This window comes from Pseudoliparis swirei, chromosome 1 (genome assembly GCF_029220125.1).
Source record: "Pseudoliparis swirei isolate HS2019 ecotype Mariana Trench chromosome 1, NWPU_hadal_v1, whole genome shotgun sequence".
Lineage (NCBI taxonomy): Eukaryota > Metazoa > Chordata > Actinopteri > Perciformes > Liparidae > Pseudoliparis > Pseudoliparis swirei.
Window position 1 is genome coordinate 12,425,920 of NC_079388.1, and position 20,941 is coordinate 12,446,860.

General features: G+C 45.0%; 1 protein-coding gene across 1 annotated transcript; it reads left to right on the top strand.

Moving 5' to 3' along the window:
• The first annotated feature begins 215 nt into the window (after positions 1-215).
• rftn1a (raftlin, lipid raft linker 1a) lies at positions 216-20,741 on the top strand. Its single transcript, XM_056416858.1, has 10 exons — positions 216-284; positions 5,439-5,590; positions 11,958-12,141; positions 15,442-15,550; positions 17,338-18,097; positions 18,204-18,407; positions 19,122-19,231; positions 19,416-19,519; positions 19,953-20,028; positions 20,328-20,741. Exons 2-10 carry the CDS (start codon positions 5,443-5,445, stop codon positions 20,739-20,741), a joined length of 2,109 nt encoding a protein of 702 aa, XP_056272833.1. The 5' UTR covers positions 216-284; positions 5,439-5,442.
• Positions 20,742-20,941: the final 200 nt, after the last annotated feature.

Genomic DNA, 20,941 nt, shown 5'->3' on the forward strand with positions numbered 1-20,941 from the left:
GCACCCTCCTCCTCCTCCTCACACACGCTGGAGACAGAGCGGCAGGACGGAGTGTTCATCAAGCCCGTGGGATTCAGCTGTAGTTTCTAAATGGAGGATTCACGTGTCGTTCCCATTGGATCGCAGCACCTGACCTGATGCGAGTCTCATTCCAGCAGCCGTGACAGGGACACACAGTAGAGACATTACAGAGAGAGAGAGACGCGGGACGCACGCCGAGTCTCAAGTGTGAGGAAGCTCAGCCCGGTGTACACACTTCACGCAAACCGGGAACGACTTGATTGGTGAGTATAACTCTTGACAAAGAATAATTACACATTTACAAACAAATAATATTATTGATATATGATTATTTGCAAATATGAGTGACGTTAACTAAATGTAATATGTCCTTGTAGGCTATGTGTATCTCTTATTGCGCCACGTGAGTGTCCTCGCTGTGGAATGTTATACTACAGCTTTGTACACAATATAATACAACAAAACAACTTAAGAGAGTTCACTGCATATCGTCTATATGCCCTCCTATAATAAAGGTCAGGGCAGGAGTCATAGACAAAGTATCGGGAAACCTTTCACAATAAAAACCCTTTTTGTGACAGAGAGAAATCCTCCTGGTTCAGACGTTCAGCCAGCGGTTTGATTTGTGTGACGCTTTGTGCCATTTGTTATCCGCGGCGGAACCAAATGAATAAGCCCCTCTGCTCGCTGTCACAGGTTGCAGTGAACTCGAGATATGCGTGATCGAGTAAATGTGTCGAGCGCAGATGGAAGAGGGGGTGTAGTGTGTGTGTGATTGTGTGTGAGAGTGTGTGTGTGTTCGTGTGAGTGTGTCAGAGAACGTGGAAGGTTTGGTGCGTAAGCGACCTGCCATGTATCATTTCCCGTTCACTAAACCAGCGCCGAACAGCCACGTGTTGTTGCGATACTGTGAGTGCGGGGGGAGAGTGAACGCACCACGGAGGGGAGAGATTAGAAACATGTCATTTCAAGCTCCCCTGCACCCACAACATGCAAGGGGCATCAATTAGTTCCATGGTCATGTGTGGATGCTCAACATACATGTATTTGGAAGCACTTGAAAAGGCTCTCATTAGCGGTGAGTGACACACAGTTTATTACACAGGCCATTTTCTATAAGTTGTTTCTCCGCGAGAGTAAATGTCTAAAATGTTAAATGATGCATTCAAGTACCGTAAGAACGCACCTCAGGGTTTAGTGAATTGATGCCCCAGTCCAAGCATTCTTCATTTGTTGATAAACTGTTCTTCTTGGAGTAAAATAGGCTGCGTAACAGACCAATGCATCAACGTCATAATTTGTTTTTATCCTCCATACAGCCTCATTAAAACTCCGTTTGAGGTAACTACTTTGTTGCCTGTGGGGAAACGTACCTCCCTCCAGGCAACTTGACATGCTTCCAGTCTGCTCTTCGTCTGTCTTCCTCGTCTGTCGCCCCTCCTCCTCCTCATTCTGTTCATGCCCCTTAAACCACATCCTAGAAACTGAGGGAGCTCCGACCCAGTGGGAGGGAATGCCACTCCCCAGGACTCAGTCTGTCACCTCCAATTTGGAAATGCAGTGAAACACTCCCAAATATAATGCAGTCATGATGAATTAATAATAAATCAATAGTTTCATTCACATCTGGGGTTTTGCTGTCAAACAATCGCGCAACTATAAAAAGTGATATCAAACTGTTGAAGGGGCTTACAAATATCTTTTGCATAGACGGTGGACTCCCAAGCAGCAAGAAATCTGGCTTCCAAATAGGCCCATAAAGTCCTTGGAAAAAAGAGACTGGAAGCCAGTAATGACAGTTTTATTTGCTGACTTGCTACAAATCAGTTTAGTGTATCAGATGAGAAACAGTACACTCTTCCTCAGTTGGCATAGAAACATATCTATAAGCTCTTCTTCAACTAATATGTGTGTCAACCACACTGGTTTAGTTCTGGTAGGGAAAAGGCCCTGAAACCACTTGTTTTAAAGCAAGTACATATCATTTTTACTCTGACCTTCTCTCATGTAACACAGCTGAATGTCACACTACTTTTGCCATTCCCCTTTTGTAAATGTGAATGCAGATTATTGCTTACTGATTTATCATCATAACAGCTGTTGCTACCTGTAGCTAGTCAGCACAGTAGTGGATTACGATAAGTGGGTTTAAATATATATTTATTATATACTGTACAATGTAAATGTGAGGACAATAGAGATTTCTCAGACAGAAGAAACTACAAATGTGAATTATAGCCTCCTATAGTTACTGTTAATTTCCCCCAAGCCTGTGCCTGTCTGTTGGTGTCCCTCTGCAGCAGATGAATGCTGCCTCTTGGAAAGTAGACCCCCACCCGCCAACCCCCGAGTGGCACTGGAGGTAGCAGAGCAGTGGCACAGCGCAGACGGATTATGCTCTCTCGTAAATCCGCTGTCATTTCAAAACGCTCGGTTACAAGAGATCCTCTAATGAGAAGCCCTCTGCTTCTGCCTGTCTATCTTCCGCTTCACTCCATTCTCTCTCTGGTTTCTTTTATCCGTCTCTCGCTCCCCCCGCCCACCCCCACTCCCCGCCTCTCCCCGTTAAATTGATGTTTTGGCTGTCAAGGCTTTTTCTCTGTCTGTGTGTTTGTGTCGGAGAAAGCGAGAGATTCAGTTTGAAGTCAACATGTAGAGGAAAAGGCCTCATAAGATGCGAAGAGGCCTTGAGTCTTGAAGGCGCTGGATTCTCTCTGGTAATACAACCACCTTTTGTTTTTTATTCTATGTTGTGTCCAATTACAGAGATCTGCTTCTAAACCGAGCAGAGTTCAGCGGTTTAAGCGAGGCCTTTTGTTTCGACACCGTCAGCGTACGATGAGAAGGATGATGAGACGTTGGATAAAACCGTCGCGCTGTAGGCTCGTCGATACCAGGACTCGAACCAATCAGGTTTTATTTGAGAGCAATAAAATCAACTGCCACGAGCAAAATAGTATGCGAGTTATTCCAAATTGTTATGAGTTTTGAAGATGTTGATAATTTGCATTGGGGTAGGGTAGAAAGCGTATTAAAATATAAGCGCAAAGGCTGAGCAAGTGTAACAAAGGAAATACTCACTGACGCAAGTGACTCCAGACATTCCTATCTTTCCCATATGCTGCTCTTCGCAATCCCATTGTCAAATATCCATCATTATTATCATTTTTTGACCACATTTTTCTCCACCATCCAATGCTCCACCTGTGACCCTCTTTTTTTCCTAACCAGCCAGAGATTAAACCCGCTCAACATCCCCCCATCAACCTGGCCCTTGTCCTCTTGCAGACAGAGCGTATCAAAGCAGCACCGCCCTGGAGGGGAAATGTTTGGGAGTGGATATTTCTACGTAAACCAACTTAGTCATAACCCTGGAGCTACATGTATGTCTGTCTGTCTGCAGGAGACATTGTAATAGTTTAATGAGAATTAGGAGGCTCGGCAGGGGAGCACTTTGGCTGTGAATCTGTGCCCCCTAGACAGAAGGACTGGATATAATGTAATATTCTAATGTAAAGACGGGGAGGATGGAGGGATAAATGGACATCGGGCAGTGATTAATTAAATGACAGAATAAAGAGAGTGCAGTTTGGGGGAAGGGATTGAAGGGGCAACACTGCGGGGGAAGTTGAGAAAATAAAATGTAGAGATGAGGGTGAAAGTAAAAGTCACAATTCACTGAGAGTGAATTAGGAAAGGATGGGAGTTTGCTTCTGATTGGATGGACGGAAAAAAAAGGAGAGAATGACAAAAAAAAACCCGACTAGATTACTGTCAGACTAATCAAGGCCATTGTAGCGGTAGAAAGGAGGGAGCTGTCCTCATCAAGGATGGCTGACAGAAGCAGAGCAGAGGCCGAAGACAAAGAGGTGATTAAGGCACGGGTCATACAAGAGCAGAGAATTGAGGGATGACACATTGAAGAGCTAATGGTGTGAGAGTTTAAGAAGGGAGCAGACGGGTCAAGAGAAGAGATGAGGTGGTGGGAGGAATGATCCAAGATACACGGAAACTCTCTCCTCCTGCTCGCTAAGCGCCACCACCCCGTCTCTCCTCGTTTGTCCCCATTATGAAAGAGCGTGCACTATTGAAAGCATAATGACTCTTAATTGCTTATTCTTTGCAACATTTTAAAAGACAGAATGTACCGTCTCAAGACAGATGAGGCATGAACATGTATGCTCGATGCTGCCCCTTTTTTAGTATCGTCTCCCATGCAATCAAAGCTGGAAGTCACCAAACGTGCACTGGCACTCGCGTGCACTTGCACACGCCGGGCCTAATGTCTGTCTGTGAGGATCGTTAGCCGAGTTAATGTCTGTGCACTTGGCCCAAGGGAGCGACAGAACGGTGGCATTCTCCATGCTCCCTGAACAGATACAGAGATGCAGATATCGACCGGCCTCTGGGGAAGATGTATGCACGCACACACACTCGCACAAAGAGACATGCAGATGCGCACCTCGCCGTGTGGCTCTTACAAGCCGTGGCAGACGGGGGGATATTAAGCACAAGTGTGGGGATGGTTTGAGGGTACCGACGCTGTCACATCTGATTAGCTTGACAATATTTGGATCCGCCCCTTTTTTCTCTTGTCCTTTAACCCTCTCTCTCTCTCCTGTCTATACACTCCACCCATGTGTCATTTCAACCCAGCTAATTTGTCCCCCGAACGACAACCCCGCTTCTTGTTTTTCTTTTCCTGCGACTCAAATATGTGGGTGTACATTGCCTGTTGAAATTCAGGGGGAGGGATTCAAAAGGAATTTTCAAGCTGCCTCCAAATTGTGTTTCCAATCTAGAGTCTGAAAAACTCTTTCAAAAACCTATATTTCTTTGGGCTTCAAGGCCACCCTTGGATCAACATATATACATTCGTTAGCAGTGAAACATGTTTAGTGTCGCTCCTCTCCTCTCCGTTCCCCGTCTATCTCGTCTCATGCCGCTTTGCTTGACAGGGCAGGAAATCAGTCTCATTTCTGCTTTAATTCGTTCTGATCAAACATGTCGCTCCCAATCAGCCCGATTTGATTAGGAGATGCCCGTATCACAGCCACCAAGCAGGTAACGGCTGACACTTTCATATTTCAGTCTATTACAATGTGTGTGTGTGTGTGTGTGTGTGTGTGTGTGTTTATGTGAGAGAGAGAGAAAGAGAGTTAGATACACACTTTAGTTCTCACAGCTTGAGCTTGCATGTGAGTAATATCATTCAGACTTGTGTCTGATTATCACACACACACACACACACACACACACACACACACTCTATTGGAATTGCTAATCTGGTCTGTATATTTAGAAACTCTATCAATTCCATGTCTCCCACTCGAGTCTTTGTGAGAACCCTCCTCGGTTTTTGTCTATTCATATCTAATCTTTTTTTTTAAACAGTCCTCTCCTCTCCTCTCCCACAGAGATATGGGGTGTAGGCTTCCTAAATTGCGGAAGGCAGAAGAGAGGCGAAGCCCGGGCAATATCTACTCCACCCTTCGACGGCCACAGGTAGAGACTAAAGTGGGCGTGGCATACACCTACCACTTCCTGGATTTCCTGTTGGGAAAAGAAGGTACGGACAAGATTATCCATATAATGTCGTTTCTGCAGAACTGTTCTCCTGCGAGACGATGATCCATTTGCCCAGTTATGTGCAACGGTTTCCCTTTGCCCTTAATAGGCTCTTAAAACCCCGTGAGACGTGAACTTAATGTGACTTGACTCGACTTCTTCCAGACTTTCATATTTGAAATAGTCATGAGTAACTTGTTTTCTTGTAACCGTCAAAGATGATTGACGCAAAAACGTAAGTATGATAATCTTGCATTTTAACCAATTTGTTTATAGCTTTAACTGGAACAGATACATGTTTTATTGATGGTCATCTATTCTTTTATGGCCTATTAACATATTCCCCTAATGTCTGAGATGACTGATGATTGATGATAACGCGGATGATCTTGGCAAAGTCAAACCAAAGCCGCCCTGACAAATGTCCACAATTATACAAATATTGTAGCATCCGTATCGTACGTGCTATTTTATGCAAAAGAATCCCACAATGCAATGCTGCGAAAATGAAAAAAAAGAGATGATGATTCATTAGTGTCACATAATAAGTCACAGTACAGTACCTTCCTGAGTGTTTATTATGTCCTGCAGGGAACAGTGAATGAGCGAGAGAGAGAGAGAGATAGAGGAGGTCCATTTCAGAAATAAATGAAAAAACAAATCTTATCATTAGATGCAGCAGATCTGATTCACATTTCTTTCACAGTTCCACTCTCGCGGGGGAAACGAGCTCCGAGGAACGTGTCTTCACATTTGGCCGTAATTCAAAGGAATTGTTTTTACTGAGCACCTTGTTCTTTTATAAGTGTGGTTGTCAACTCCTGTTTTCTGTTGAACCCTGCGCCGCGTCGCCATCCTGAGCTCTGAGCGTTTGTGTGTTCCACTCATAAAATATAGCCACGGTTGCTGTTCCAACTTTAACCAGTTAAAATGAAATGTTTAGGCCAGCAACTCTGTGGAAGTGTGTGTGTGTGTGTGTGTGTGTGTGTGTGTGTGTGTGTGTGTGTTTCATACTGTAAGTATCTTGAGGGCGAAAAGTGGCTTATGAGCTGAAGTTGTGTCTTTGTGCGGCTCCTGTTGCTGAGAGTTCAAAGAGTTCTCCAAATCTCAGATTCAGCTATCTTGTAACGCTCGAGCCCGTGCCCTCCAACTTCCCCCTGCCTCTCCCTCGCACAGTGCCAACACACTAAAGCTGATATGTGTTTGTATTTCTGTGAATAGAAACAATAGTGTGTCTGATATCATGGGAGCGTGTGTGTGTGTGTGTGTGTGTGTGTTTGTGTGTGTGTATGCATGCTGCATCTTGAGAATGTTTGATGAGAATCCTCTGGAGGCATCTGGTTTCTAAAAATACTAATTCTGCCATTGTGTTGGTGTGGACTGTGAAGAGATAGAAGGGAGGGACTGAGCGAGAGAATAGAGAGGCGAGGAAGACAAACAGATTGTGTTGTAGCGGATATAAAGGAATCACTTCTTTCCCCATATGGCTTAATGTTGCTCTGTGCTCTCCATCACCCCGACGAGCTGAAGCAGGTGCAAGCAGCTCGAATGCAACACAGTAACAGAAGACAGCAGGCCAAGTGGCAATGTTCGGTTGCCAGTCGGCTTCATTTTCAGCCAGCTCTATTATGTTTGGCAAATTGGTTCGACCGGAGTGTTGGCGGAGAGAGATCTGGCAACTCGGAATGGTGCTGGTGACCAAAGCAGACAATGGACGTGAGGATTGCTCGTCTTTCTCTTTGCTGAAAGCAGGAGCAGATACATTGTCTGCATGGGCAGCAGCGGCACACACTATGGTGTAGATAGAGAAAGACCACACACACACACACACACGGCGGCTCATTCACGATCCCATAAAACACTTTATAGCTCTTAGTCAACAGAGTTAGTGTTATCTTTCAACCGACAGGCAGGTCATTTATATGGTAACACTCACTGACGCCACCTGAGCTGCTTAAGATGGGTATACTCTATTTTAGGATAAACTCAGCTTCTGTGAATTTATTGTGGATGTATGTATGTGTGTGTGTGTGTTTGTGTGTGAGTGTTTGTGTGTGAGTGGGTGGGTGTATGCCGTCTCTCTCTCTCTCGCCCTCCCCCCCTCTCCATTTGTGATCGAGAGACCAAGAGAAGTGAAGGATTCCTGAAGGATTATCTGATTGTTTGTGGAGATTGAGAGACCTCATTCCCAGCAAAGGGATTTATTTGTATTTGTGTGTGTGTATGTGTGTGTGTGTGTTCGTATGTGTGTGTACGCACGTGTGTATGTAGGAGGCTGATAGAGGAATCTGTATGTCAGTCCATGACATTGAGGAAATCCACGGTCAAATCCATGCTTTAATTCAATTTGGCTTCCATTAGTGATATTATTTCCCTGCCAGCGTGATTTGACGACTCCTACACACTAATGAAAAACAAATATATTTTTCCCGGTACCCCTCTTGAGATATGTGAGACTAGATGGCTGTTTATTAAACTCCGCCGTGTTCTCGTGAAGAGGAGCTTCATGTTGAGAATGAAGAGGAGTTCGGTGTGATGTGTAACCATGTGACCTTTGACTGGCGAGTGATGAAACTCACCAGAAACAGTGTTGCTGATATTATAGCATCAGCCTTTGTTTTTATGAGCTTTGCTCTGAAACTGCAGGAGTGCTTTAGCGGAAAAATATTTCCGTGTGACCAAGCCCAACTTACTCACTCTGGGTCCGAGCGATCCTGTGGTTCGCACGCGGAGGATGGGAACAAATATGTTCACTTCACACATGGTCCATTTATTTGATTTTCAGTCTTATTCTAAAGAAATTTACAAATAAGTTTGTAATCACCAATCTGCTGCACCTTGACACCTTTACAATACGCTCCATGATCTTCATCAGTCCCATTTTTAAACTGATTGGTTACCTTGACATGAATGTAGAGAAATATAACAGCCAGGTGTGACATTTTAACCCTCCTTTGTGCCGAAGCCGTGCTCCGATAATGAGCAGGAGAGACGGAGGAAGCGGCGGCATAGGAACAGAAAAGAGGTCGGGGAAAGTATGAGGGAGGGAGAATAAAGTCAAGGAGTTGTGACAGAGAACAGAAGGTGAAAGAACGAAACGGTGCACGAAAAACCAGAGATACCAGCGAGTGTTAGTCAGGTCTGGGGCGAGGAGGGAAGCGGAGTGTCTCGAGAGCGAGGAGGTGTGAGAACGAGCGAGCGGGAGTCAGGAATCTTGAGGACGTGTGAGGAAGTAAGTTAGGTGTGATGCTGCGTGACTAACGCACGGCCTCTGCAGCGCACAGCGAGAAGCTGAGCGCTGCTGATGACTTTCTGCCGACCTGCAGAGACGGAGACCCACTCGGCTCATTAAAACTTACAACATGTGCCTCATGCTCAGCAGTGTGTGTGTGTGTGTGTGTGTGTGTGTTTGTGTGAAGTTTTGCTTCTGTATACCTGTGGGCAAGGTTATTGTGACTGGAGGTGCACAGTATGTCTGTGATTATGTGTCTCAACACCTGAGTGCGATGATGGATAGCTCCTCTCTTGACAAAGACCGAGATACATTCCCTCTGCTTTATGTGGTTAATCTGTGCACTCAGAATCTGTATTTGGCTCGGAGAGCAGCCGAAGCACACATCCATCAGTTTGCGAGATCTTTGCGGCTTGACACATTTCCAGGCATACTACATTTTTCCTGAAAGATTGTTAAAGCTGTTGATCTGACTTCAAACCATTTTTTAAATATACTAACGACGCAGTTTCAGTCTTTTTGGTTTGAGAGAAAGGCAAAGATGGCAGAGATAGGCAGCAGCACACCTTCATGGTACTGTATGCACCTGAAGTGACACACGGTCTTCTCCTGCTTCTGCTGCACTTGCAAGCACATCTTTTAAGACATTTCCTGTAACGCGGGCCTTCTCATCGGACCCCGTGCGACGAAGCTCATACGCTGACCAACAACTCTCGTAGCCTGCGGGTGCATTCCCAAAAGCAGTGGGGAGCTTCTGGCTCCAGGAAGCTGATTATTTTATAGTCACTGTTCTGGCACATATTCTCTCCTAAAAACTCTGCTAGTCATTAGAAGGCTATTTAAATAAACGTGAACCTCCAGCAAGCATGGGGATAAGCCTCTAGGGTGGCTGTGAGTAATCCCCATGCATCACCTAGCAGGCTTAGTGCAACATCTTTCTTTCTCGTTCTCAGGCGAAAAGAAAGATGGCCCATACACTGAGATACTGTGACACACACACACACACACACACACACACCGCAGAATAAGCTTTTTAAGTCAGAAATTCTGGGATTTTGTGCAAGGAATTAATAAATCCTTCCAACCGGCTACAAGAAGGGGAGGAGCCTCACACCCAGAATGCAGCGTATGAAACCCAGGGTCAAACAGCGAGGCGTCCATCAAGACACACGGCGGCTGTGATGTGGTCATCGCTCCGGGTGGAGACGGAAATAGCAGAGTGGGGATCAACGGCCCCCGACAGCCGCTCTGCAGCGTCTCGTGCCCGTGAAAGAATGCACCCGCGGCTGTCTGCATCTCCCTTTTTAAACATGCATGTAATGTATGAATGTAAATGTGTTCCCAGTCGTGTTCTCTCTCTCACACACACACACATGTAGGCAACTTCCACGTCTTAACTATTCCCAGCCTCAAAGTTACATGCATTTTGCACATAACCCCCCTCGCCCTCACGAGCTGGCACTATAAACCTCCACCCGGCTTTTCTGCCCTGAGCCGTTCCCATGTTCCCATTCTGAGGCGGAATTACAGCCTCCCTTTAAATCCCACTGTGGCAGACGGTATAAATGAAGTCTCTTCCCAGCCCAGAGCGCTGCGTAACACCCTAATAACTTCTGCATGCCTTGCCTGAATTAGCTGCGATGCTTTGCCTGGGTCTTGTCGGTGCCAGCCGTGCTCAGCTAATGACGGCTAATGACTGTTTACGGTGACAGGATCGTTGTTACCCACCCCACCCCAGTCTGGAGCTGTTATTATTATCATCGTCATCATCATCATCACCAGTGTACTGCTTTTGATAAGTCCCCACAGACACCCGCGTAAGTGTTTGCTTGATGAAAGTCTCTTGGTTCTGAGCAGTTATGCCAACACGATGTGATGGTCTGATTTTCTCAGGGAGTTTTTTAAAATTGTAATATACCCCCCCCCCCCGCCCCCACCCCATTGTTTAAGAGATGTGTGTGTGTGTTCATGTGCTCGTATCTGCATCCTGGCCAGCCTCTCATATATGTGTGTGGGAGAGTGTGTGTGTGTGTGTCTGTATGTGTGAACACGCCAGATGATGGGGAACAAATTGAAAATGAGATGGCTTGCACATCTTTTTTTCCTTCTCTGTGTGTGCGTGTTTGTGGGTCTAGTTAATTTATTCAGGTTATTTCTCTTCTCCAGACCCATGCAAATGAGATTGAATAGGAGAGGATGACAAGCATTCAGGCACAAACAGACAGCCTCATCTCTTTCTCTTCCGCCCCCCCCCCCTCTCTCCCTCTCTGCTAACTGCCTCTCTCATTCTGTGTCTCCCTTTTCTTCACTTCCCTCATCTCATTTCCCTCTCTCGCTCTCTCTCTTGCACACCTGGCTTCACTCAGTGGTACAGAAACACACAGCCATACAAGCACTTGTTCCCTTAAAAAGCCTGTGAACAGAGCAGGAGCTTCACCACAATGCACCGACCCCTCAGAGGGCGGTTCACGCAAACATTGCGCTGTCCCTCGCGGATTTGCCGTGACAGTCGGCTCGCGTACGATAAGCTCCTCTCACCATTTTTCCACTGAAGTAAAGGTTTTCTCCAATTGTGTTTGGTAATAAGGAAACCGGCTCTGTGGTAGCGATTGCTGCTAATGCCACACAGCCAACGTGACAGCATTGTCTTTACAAACGTTTGGTGTGTGTGTGTGTGTGTGTGTGTGTGTGAGAGAGAGAGTATTCAACTGCCCATTAGTGCAAGCGCAAATGTATTTAGTCTGTGATATGAATGAGTGTGTGTGTGTGAGTGTGTGTGTTTCCATCATGTATGTATCTCTTTAAATGTGTGTTTTCCAAAACACCCGTGCAACACACATGCAACAGTGAGGCTAATAGTTCTGGTGGTGTAATTAGTTTAAGCGTGAAATAGCCATGTTGTTGTTGTTGTTGTTCAGGGGGAATTGCTTGAATGCAACAAGCTCTGTCTTTTGTTTCTTCACACCCTTTGTCCCTTCTTCCCCTTTTCCTCTTCTGTTCCAGCTTTTTTAAACTTCTAAATTCCTCTCTACTCCCCCCCCCCCCCTGGCTCTTTTCCCCCTATGTTCATATATTGATCATTTCCCATGTCTTTTCTCTTCTCTCCCTCCCCTCTCACCTGTTCCCCTTCCTGCAGAGGTGGCGGTGTCCTCGGTGCTTTGTCTCTCCTCGGTCAGAGAGCTACCGGTTCAGGTCCGGGAACTCTACGCGCAGGGTTTCGTCCTGGTCGCCGTCCACCCTTTTGTCCATCCCTGCGGCCCGAGTCACGCACACATCCAGCGCCAGCTGCACCGGGCCGTGCTGGTCCGAGAGACGCCGAGGTACACAAATGAAACATACGCCCGTCTTCAGCCTGAGTGTGCCACCTTTTATAGAATAAATCACTCTGAGGATGCATGTTGCAGATTGATTCAAATAAATGAGATGATTCATTTGCAGCCAGATTCAGTTGTTCAGAAGGTAGTAGCCTTTTGCAACTTCATTGTATTGACATGGAAGCCATCTGAGACCCGTTACCACGAGCAGAGTTCTGCACCTCACCTCCGTCTCTTGATGTAAAATGAATTACAGATGAGTCAGCCACAAAAACAATGTCTAACTTTAGCTTGCTGTCCCAATTCTTTCCCTTTTGACTATACATGGTACTATGCTATAATGTCTGACTCGATTACATAACATCGTATCTCTTCTGTAACCCAGTTATTCTCTGGTGAAAACTAATATTCAGTCATATTTGAACAGGGCATTATTTGCATTCCTTCCTAATAGCGGTTTTGGTACGGCGAGCAAGCTGAGCTTTGTTCTCAGCATCTCTTCGTGGAAGTTACTGAAATAAACCATATTCTGCATACAGAGACCTCCTAAATCCTGCTGGTAGAATCATTTGTAGCTCCATTCTGAGTTGGGTCATAAATAATGTACATTCTTCCCATTTTTGGCCCAGTTTTATCTCATGTCATGTTTTCAAGAAACAGAAAGTCTGTATTACACGTCATTCATTCTGATTTCCCCCCAAATTTCTCATGATCCTCCTGAGACACAGCCCATTCATTTGTGTCCTTTGTGGTGGACATCTTGGTTTTGCATCTCTCCTTAGACTCATTTGAGTTCTCCTCAAGTCCAGCTGTAGTCTAAAGAGGACATCCTGAGCTTTCCAGTGATACCACATGTGTCGGGGTGGGATGATGACAACTTCCTCTTCCTTTAGACACAAGATTATCCAGCACATTTTAGGGAAAGCCGAAGGTTAAGTCAAATATTGCTTAATTATTGTCTTTCTTACTATGATATTCATATATTTGCTTGTTAATGATATATTTAGTTCTGAAAGCATTTCAGTTATTTGTTTTTAAATAATAGTCCTTTTATGAATGTCAATTATAGTGGACATTAGGACAACATGTATGTATTTAATGACTCAATATTGTTGTTTGAGGTGAACCAAATGCATCATGTTGCTCTGCATGACCAATAACAGCAAAGTGTAAAAAAAAAGAAGCAAAAGAATAAATGAAGGACAATAAAGAATGATGAACAAAAGAGTAGTTTAGGTAATCCTAATTAAAATAAATATATCTGTTCTAAGTAGTTCTGGACATAAGACGTTCAGTTTTAATATATAACATATTCTACTATCATTTAACCAACAAGCAAAAATAATCCAGATGGATGAAGATTTAGTTTAATAATCAAGTTGAATGTATTATTGGTATAATATCACTCTACAGCTATAATTAGTTAGTTTATCTTCTATATTGTTCTGTCTTTTCACACAAAAATTGTCCTGTGGTTCACTACAGTGTTTAAAATCAAAATAATGTTCTAAATGTTTAAATTGTAGGATGTTTATTTAAGTTGGAAGACACTATTTCCCCTCAGTTCCCAGTTGGATAAGCATTTAGCCATACAAGCGGCAACCAAACTGAAATATCTCATTAACTATGGGATTGATTTATTCATTTATGTTTCCATGTGGATGAATCCTGCGACTTTGGTCATCTCCTGACTTTTCATCTAGCACTACCGTCAGGTCAACGTTTTCATCTATTCAGTGGAATAAATTAACATCTACCTCATTGGCACAACATTTGGTTCAGACATTAATTCCCCCCTCAGGTTGAATTGTAATAACTTCAGTGATGACCTTTCATCGAGCGCCATACTCTGGTCAATTATTTGGTTTATGACCCAATACTTACTCATTATGTTTCCATCAGCTTCAGCTGTACTTTGTTTTTATCTCTAGCGAGCAAATATTAGCATCCTCGCATGCTGAACTAACATGATAAACATACCTGCTAAACATCCGCATGTTAGCATTTTCTCAAAACAACACTGCCAAATCCAGCCTCACAGAGCTGCATCTTTATTTGATATTAATAGCATTTGAACCAACTATTTATACTTGCAAATACAATTTCTTTCGCGATAAAGTACCATAAAGCTCAAAGGGATTGTATGTCCTTGTAGCACTTTACACACCACATGTCAGTGATCTACAATACATGAAGTAATCCACACCCTCCAACATATCTGACATCATCTTACAAACCATTCTGATCGTTTAGATGAAGAAATGTATGTATTTTATATAGATGGGGACCCCCGTGGATCAGTCTCTTTGTACTCAGACAACTATGGTCACATGTGTAACATACACATACTATTTTCAATTGCATGAATTACTTTGCTGAGCTTACAGTTTTGGGGCATCCTCCTGTATTCAGTGTACTCTTTGCAATGTGAATTCAAGGAATAGCTTATTGTACACACACACACACACACTCTAGTGCACAGGCAGGTGCCGGGCTGCCCCTTTGATGCCCCTCCTGCCAAGTGGTCCTGCTGCTTCCTGGCACCTGTCACCGTGGAGACGGCTGATTGCATCATCAGCGCTCGCCAGAGGGGAACGGCACGCTGAAAGAGAGAAACCATCTCTCCATCCTTTCATCTGCTTTCTTCAGAGATGGCCGCACCCCCCCCCCCCCTTCTTTTGTCCTCCTCGCTCCCCTCCGTCCCCTTTAACTCCGCCTTTTATCTCCCCATCACTGCCATCCCCTTTAATCAAAAACCCTAAAAATGAAAGCAAACCAAGTCTGACAGGTCTACTGTATCAAATCTAGCTGAGAATGTCGCTCACGCCTCAGAGCACAAGATATTACCACGGCCTTCCCACTGACCTCAATCCAAATCTGAAGAGGCGTATCTGAATACTCCTTTCACATGATCGTGTCTCACAGTGGGAGCAGAAGGAAATGCAGTCCCTCTCTCTTTCTAATAAATCTATTGTGATGGTGGTGAATGTGTGCTTCGCTTAAATGGAAAATTCTGACTGTACCAGAATTGCCATTATGTTTCTGCTGTGATCATTGTGAGTCAATGACTGCTCGTGAACATGAGCATGTCTGCCAGGTTCTCGTTTAGACTGGGATGTTACTGGGTGATGGAACTGCTCCGGTGATAATGGACATGAAACAACCCCAAAGGAAACCTAATGGAACTGTATGATCACATTTGACTTTCTCTGGTTCATAGGAGCAGAATTGAACTGAACTAAAGGACATATGATGGATGCTTTATACTGAATATGTGTTTAAATACTTTAATTTCTCCCCCTATAGTTCAGAAAAAAGCCAACTGAGGTGGGCAAGACATCGTCTGGAGACAGACGTGTGTGTGGCAGGTCATCAGGCTGCGGACCCAGAGGTGATCCAGAGCTATGTCAAGAGGGTGAGTTCAGTATTTTGCAATCAATCATTGTGTCTGGGGGATAAAATATATATTTTTTAAATGCAATTACCAGGGTAGTTCAAATAGGATCTTTGGTCACCATGTATGTAATGGTACCTATCAAGAGGGCTTAATATCACCAGAAATCATACAACTACAAAGACGGAAAACTGAATGCTTTAAGAAAAACATTTAAATTCTACACTTGTTATTTGTGTAAGAGTAGGGATGCACCCATCAAAGTGTTCTTCCCTAAGGCCAATTCCTATACCTCAACTGCAGTTACACCTCTGGTACCAGTGTTATTTGTGTCAGTTTTTGAAGGTAGCATGAGGCAAGGCATCGCTGTGGTACACAAAACAAAGGTTTCAGTTGGTGTTGAAGACTACAAGTTTAAAAATGAAAAAAATCTGAGGCTGTGTCATTCGAAAGAAGTGAGCTTAGTAGACCTCGTTGGAATATTTTTAAAACATATTTAAAAAATCTATATATATCTATATAATACTCTACTTGCTACTCAGTCTCCGTACTTGTTTTTGTTTGTGTCTCCCATATTGATGCAACACTGGTGTGACAGTGAAGGAACATCACGGGGCTCAAAGGGCTACAGGCAACTGCCTTTAATTGCCTGTATTTGCCATATGGTAACCCTTCCTCTCAAAAAAATACATGGAGGAGGTAATAAATCAGAAAAAGGCACTAGATCCCCTCTCATTGCAGCTCCTGTGCCACTGTGCACTATTCCGTAACTAGGAAACAGAAGGAGGAGTGATCTAATAAATGGAAGGTCACAGAAGTGATGGTGAACCATAATGAGACTTGGCCCTAAAATACCCTGCCAACCCAACGTCATCACTGGCATTTATCAGCTGTAAAACTCACTTTTAGTCTCTGTGCTCATGAATTCTGCAACGGTCCCACAATGGGAAATGAAAATGTGCTCTATTGAATAGATTTGCATCTGAACACACATGGAGCACAAAGGGAAACCTGATTGGATGGAAATGCACATCACTGAATATAATGTGATAGTCTTCGGCGGCGTGATATGAATAACCAATCAGATCACAAGCTGCCAGAGAGGGTTCAAGATAAGAACCCACGAGCGGTACCGGGCAGATAGAGTGACAGTGACAGTGTGTGCATGTGTGTGTGTGTGTTCAGTTTTGATATTCTATACTTCTATTTCTCCAGCACTTGCTATCCCACCCACTCTCAATCTGTCTGCAGAAAACACTCATCAGATAAAATGGCGTGACTTTGTGTAATTGCGAGTTAGTCGGATGGTAATAGAGAGACTGTTAATATGATGTGTGTGTGTGTGTGTGTGTGTGTGTGGATGAGTGAAGTGTCAACAGTAGTGGGGTAACGGGGGAAGATGCGTCTCATTATTGTTTGGTGGTAGTTTTCAATCTGATTTCTCTCCCGTTGAGCCCGTCTCAAACTGTCATCCCAAATATCAACTGACAATTAACCGCCAGAGCTCCAGGGGAGAGAGCGGCACACTCGTACACACACGGATGCGTTGAGATAATGAGGTCCTTTTGTCATTTGAATATTTGATCTTTGCAGATGATTAGGTAGGTTGTTATTTTGCAGAATATCTACTGTGCGTACGTCAGCCTTTTGTTTGTGTGTAAATGAGGCTTTGTTTGTCTGACTATACATAGACTGTGCACATGTATTAGTGGTGCTGTGAATGACTTATAATATGATTATATATGTATGCGTCAATCAAGTCTTTTTTATTGGAATTTCTGGTGTGTGTTTGCATGCTCCACCTACAGATCCAGGACGTAGCGGAGCAAGGAGTGATGTTCGTGGGCTTTCTCCAGCAGCCGGGTGGAGGACCCTGCTACTTGGGCCACTGGGATCCCGAAGAGCTGTCCTCCTTACATTCAAGCCCTTCACCCATCCGTCGACACCCCTTCAGCGCCAACAACAGCCCGACAGACCCTCCAGAGCCACACCACGACGACACCGAAGCCGACCATCACCACTTTGAACCTCAAGGGTTCCATCTTGAAGGTGTAGAAAACAACACACGGGACCGCAACCCAAAAGAACCAGACTTCAGCCCGCCGAAACCCAGACGGAGTTCAGAGCTGAATCGAGAAGGGTCCAATGAGCAAATCCACACCTTGCAGATCAGCCTCAAAGAGTCACTAGAATCTGCAAAGCAACTTCAAAGTCACAGCAAGCCCAGTGGAGACGCAGTTCAGTGGCGTTCAAATCAAAACCCGACAGACGCCCAAGAGGACCAGCGGTGTCCCAGCGCTCCAGAAGCTGCTGGTATAATACGGCAGACGAAGGACGGCCATCTACCAGAACCCGCAGAGAAACACTTGAACCTTTCCAACCAGAGAGAAGGACAAAGCTCAAGCTCCGACAGCTGGCCGAGCTCTCCTGAGCTGGACGGACACCACAAGAGGAAGTCCAGCTCCACAGACGGGCGGAGCAGTTTGACGACGCACAACAACAACAACCATATCCGGCTCAAGGGTTCAGAGAAAGATAAGAGTGCAACTTCACCTCCAGCGCAGGGCGGTAAGGAACTGGTTTTGTACGTGGGGTCGCTCGCCACGTCGTCATAATGCAAAGTTCTCCTTGGTGTCTTATTTGTGGATTTGTTTGTTTGTTTGTGTGCCTTTAGGGATGCAGCTCTTTGCCTTGTACAACCACACAGGGGAGGTGAACACTTCCGTGAGGTTCTACTCGCTCCGGGTGCCACTCTTAATACAAAAGGAAGCCGGCTTAATCACGGACATTGACACACACTGGCTCGACCACATGACTCAGCATTTCACCAGCGGCGCGCACCTCATCGACGGGTTTTTCCACCCGGGAGACGATAACGGTGTGTTTCACGGCCACAGCGGTGAACTACTGCTGATGATGTGCTTTTACTCCGACATTTAGAGCCTGTCAGATCATAAAAAGGTGTCAAATGTACCATGAAGTGAGCAACTTTAATGTAAGCAGCGTGAGTATGAAGTCGGGCCCAGTGGCGCAGCTAAATTAATTATTGGATCCTTCCAGACGAATTCACAATGGTCATTGGTTTTCCTAAATATTGCTGCGGCTGCAAGGCTGATGAGATCAGTAAGATTGAACCAAAGCAGTGAAGTCGAGGGCCTGAAAAAAGCTAAAATGTTCTTTAAACCTACAAGGAACTGTAGAGATGGGTGACCAGTCCCACCACTTTTCCATAGTTATTTCATCTATTAACATAAACATATTGATTATTGCAGCTTTAAAGTATCTCTTTCACCGCACCGCTTCGCCTTTCACTGGTTCCACTAGTTCTTGGGAAGAGGAAACCGCTGCTCGGCTGCTGGATTATGGATGATACGCATGGACTGATGGGCCATAAATCCACGGCTTATACTATAAGTCACTGTTCAGTCACCCGTGCAATAAGTCGGCTTTAGCAAAAGGGAACAGGGGATCAATAGTGAGAGATTGGAGATTGGAGAGTGGAGATGAGCTTGTAACTCCTGTCTGACTCACACACACACATCCTCCTCTGTTTATCTGACTCTAACCTTTTTAATGTGTCCCGCTCCTGCAGAAAATGGGGTTTCATCTGTGGACAGTGTGTTCATCTTCCAGAGATCCGCAGAGGAGACCACAAACGCCTCCTACGACGCCATCGTGGTCGAGCAGTGGACCGTTGTTGATGTGGGTCTTTTGGGGTTTTAATACTCCGGTGAAGATGTGCACTTTGAGAAATCCTTTGTGAATGAAGTCTGAAGCTCTTTTCTGTCGAACATTACATACGAGTTGAGATGATGGAAAGTATGTGCTTGTGACTGAGCGTAAATGAGCCTCCCTGCACGGGTCTGAGTGAGCTTCTCATGTCCAGGGCGTCGCGGTGAAGACGGACTACATCCCCTTGCTCCAGTCTCTGGCTCCTTATGGATGGAGGCTGATGTGCGTGTTACCCACACCCATTGTCAAGACAAACAGGTACAAGAACGACACCCCACGATACTCCTATTATAACCATAACTCACCTGTCCTCTGCTTTCCCTTCATATTCCATCACTTTGAAAAACATCACCTGCATGTTGATTTGTAGTCATTATTTTTTTGTCTGAAACACTTTTATTCTTTCTAGGATTAGGCTTGACAGCGTATATAAAAAAAAGAGGGGAAAAAACAGTAATTTTTTATTTTTGAGATCTGACAAATCTCCACCGTACGTACGCTCATCCCGACATGAAACCGCTTTTGAAATCCGACGGCGCCGCAAACAAAGACACAGCCGCTGATGCGCTGTTGTCGTGTAACCTGTCACTTCACCGACACTCGATTTCAACACAAGTGGCGACATGTGAGCTCCTCGGATTAGAACGTAATCGGTGACAGTCGTGAAAGTGCTGCTCTCGTCTTTCCGCAGTGACGGGAGTCTGTCGACCAAGCAAATCCTCTTCCTTCAGAGACCCGTTTTGCAGCGCAAGAGAAAAGACTTCAAGGTTTGTTCCCCTTTGTCTTCCATCTTTGCAGCAAACCTGTCACTCGTGTCTGCTGTGCCTTCAGGATAGAACCTTAATGTCACACAAGGCGCCACTAAAAAGTTGCCTTAATAAATACGGGATGTACAGCTAATTCGAAATAATAGGCAGAGAGTCACTGTACAAAGAGATCACTGTACAGGAAAGAGGCATCTAGGAGAGAGGCTTTGTTGTGGTTTGGCAGGTGTCTGGAGAGATGGAAATAAAAGGACACGCCACTAAGTGCAAAACTGTCTCACGCACATCTATTTGTTTTTCAGAAGCTGAACCTCCGGGGTCGCAGCAAGACAAAGAAAAAGTCGACTGTAGAAATGCAAGAGGAGAGAGAGAACATGTCCCCGCTGATGGAGACGGAGATGGATAGGTTGAGAAGAAACACAAAACAAGAGGAGGAGGAGGAGGATGAGGAAGAAGAGGCCGGACGGAGGAAGAGCAGGGACAGCGGAAGAGAGCAGCTGGAAGAGGATGCACGGCATCAAAGGGGCTTCTTCTACCTTTCGGGGAGCAGGGCGTCTGTTGAGGAAGAGGAAACGGACATTGATAACATCCCTCTGTCTGAGCAAGAGAAGTCGGAGAGATGGACAGATGTGTGCAAGAGAGATGATGGAGGAGTCAAGGAGGAGCTGAAGATGGAGGAGCGCATCAAACAGCAGCTGTTTTCCGGCGTCTGTTGACTCGTCGGGCACAAAGCCAGCGAGGAGGAGGAGGAGGAGGAGGAGGAGGAGGAGGAGGAGGAGGAGGAGGCCTGTTGAGTTTACGGAACAAATGAGGCCTTTTTAAAATCTTCTTTTTGTTTTGTTCCAACCCAGATGTGGTCAGTCACACTGTTACTAGTCATCACTTCCCGTTACCTTCGCTTCAGTCTGCTCGGTTT

What these genes read in the sequence shown, in the direction of transcription:
- rftn1a (XM_056416858.1), top strand. Translation starts at nt 5,443, where the DNA reads ATGGGGTGTAGGCTTCCTAAATTGCGGAAGGCAGAAGAGAGGCGAAGC. An exon ending in TCCAGAGCTATGTCAAGAGG is followed by an intron (nt 15,551 to 17,337) that starts GTGAGTTCAGTA and finishes CTCCACCTACAG; the next exon opens with ATCCAGGACGTAGCGGAGCA. An exon ending in AGCAGTGGACCGTTGTTGAT is followed by an intron (nt 19,232 to 19,415) that starts GTGGGTCTTTTG and finishes TCTCATGTCCAG; the next exon opens with GGCGTCGCGGTGAAGACGGA.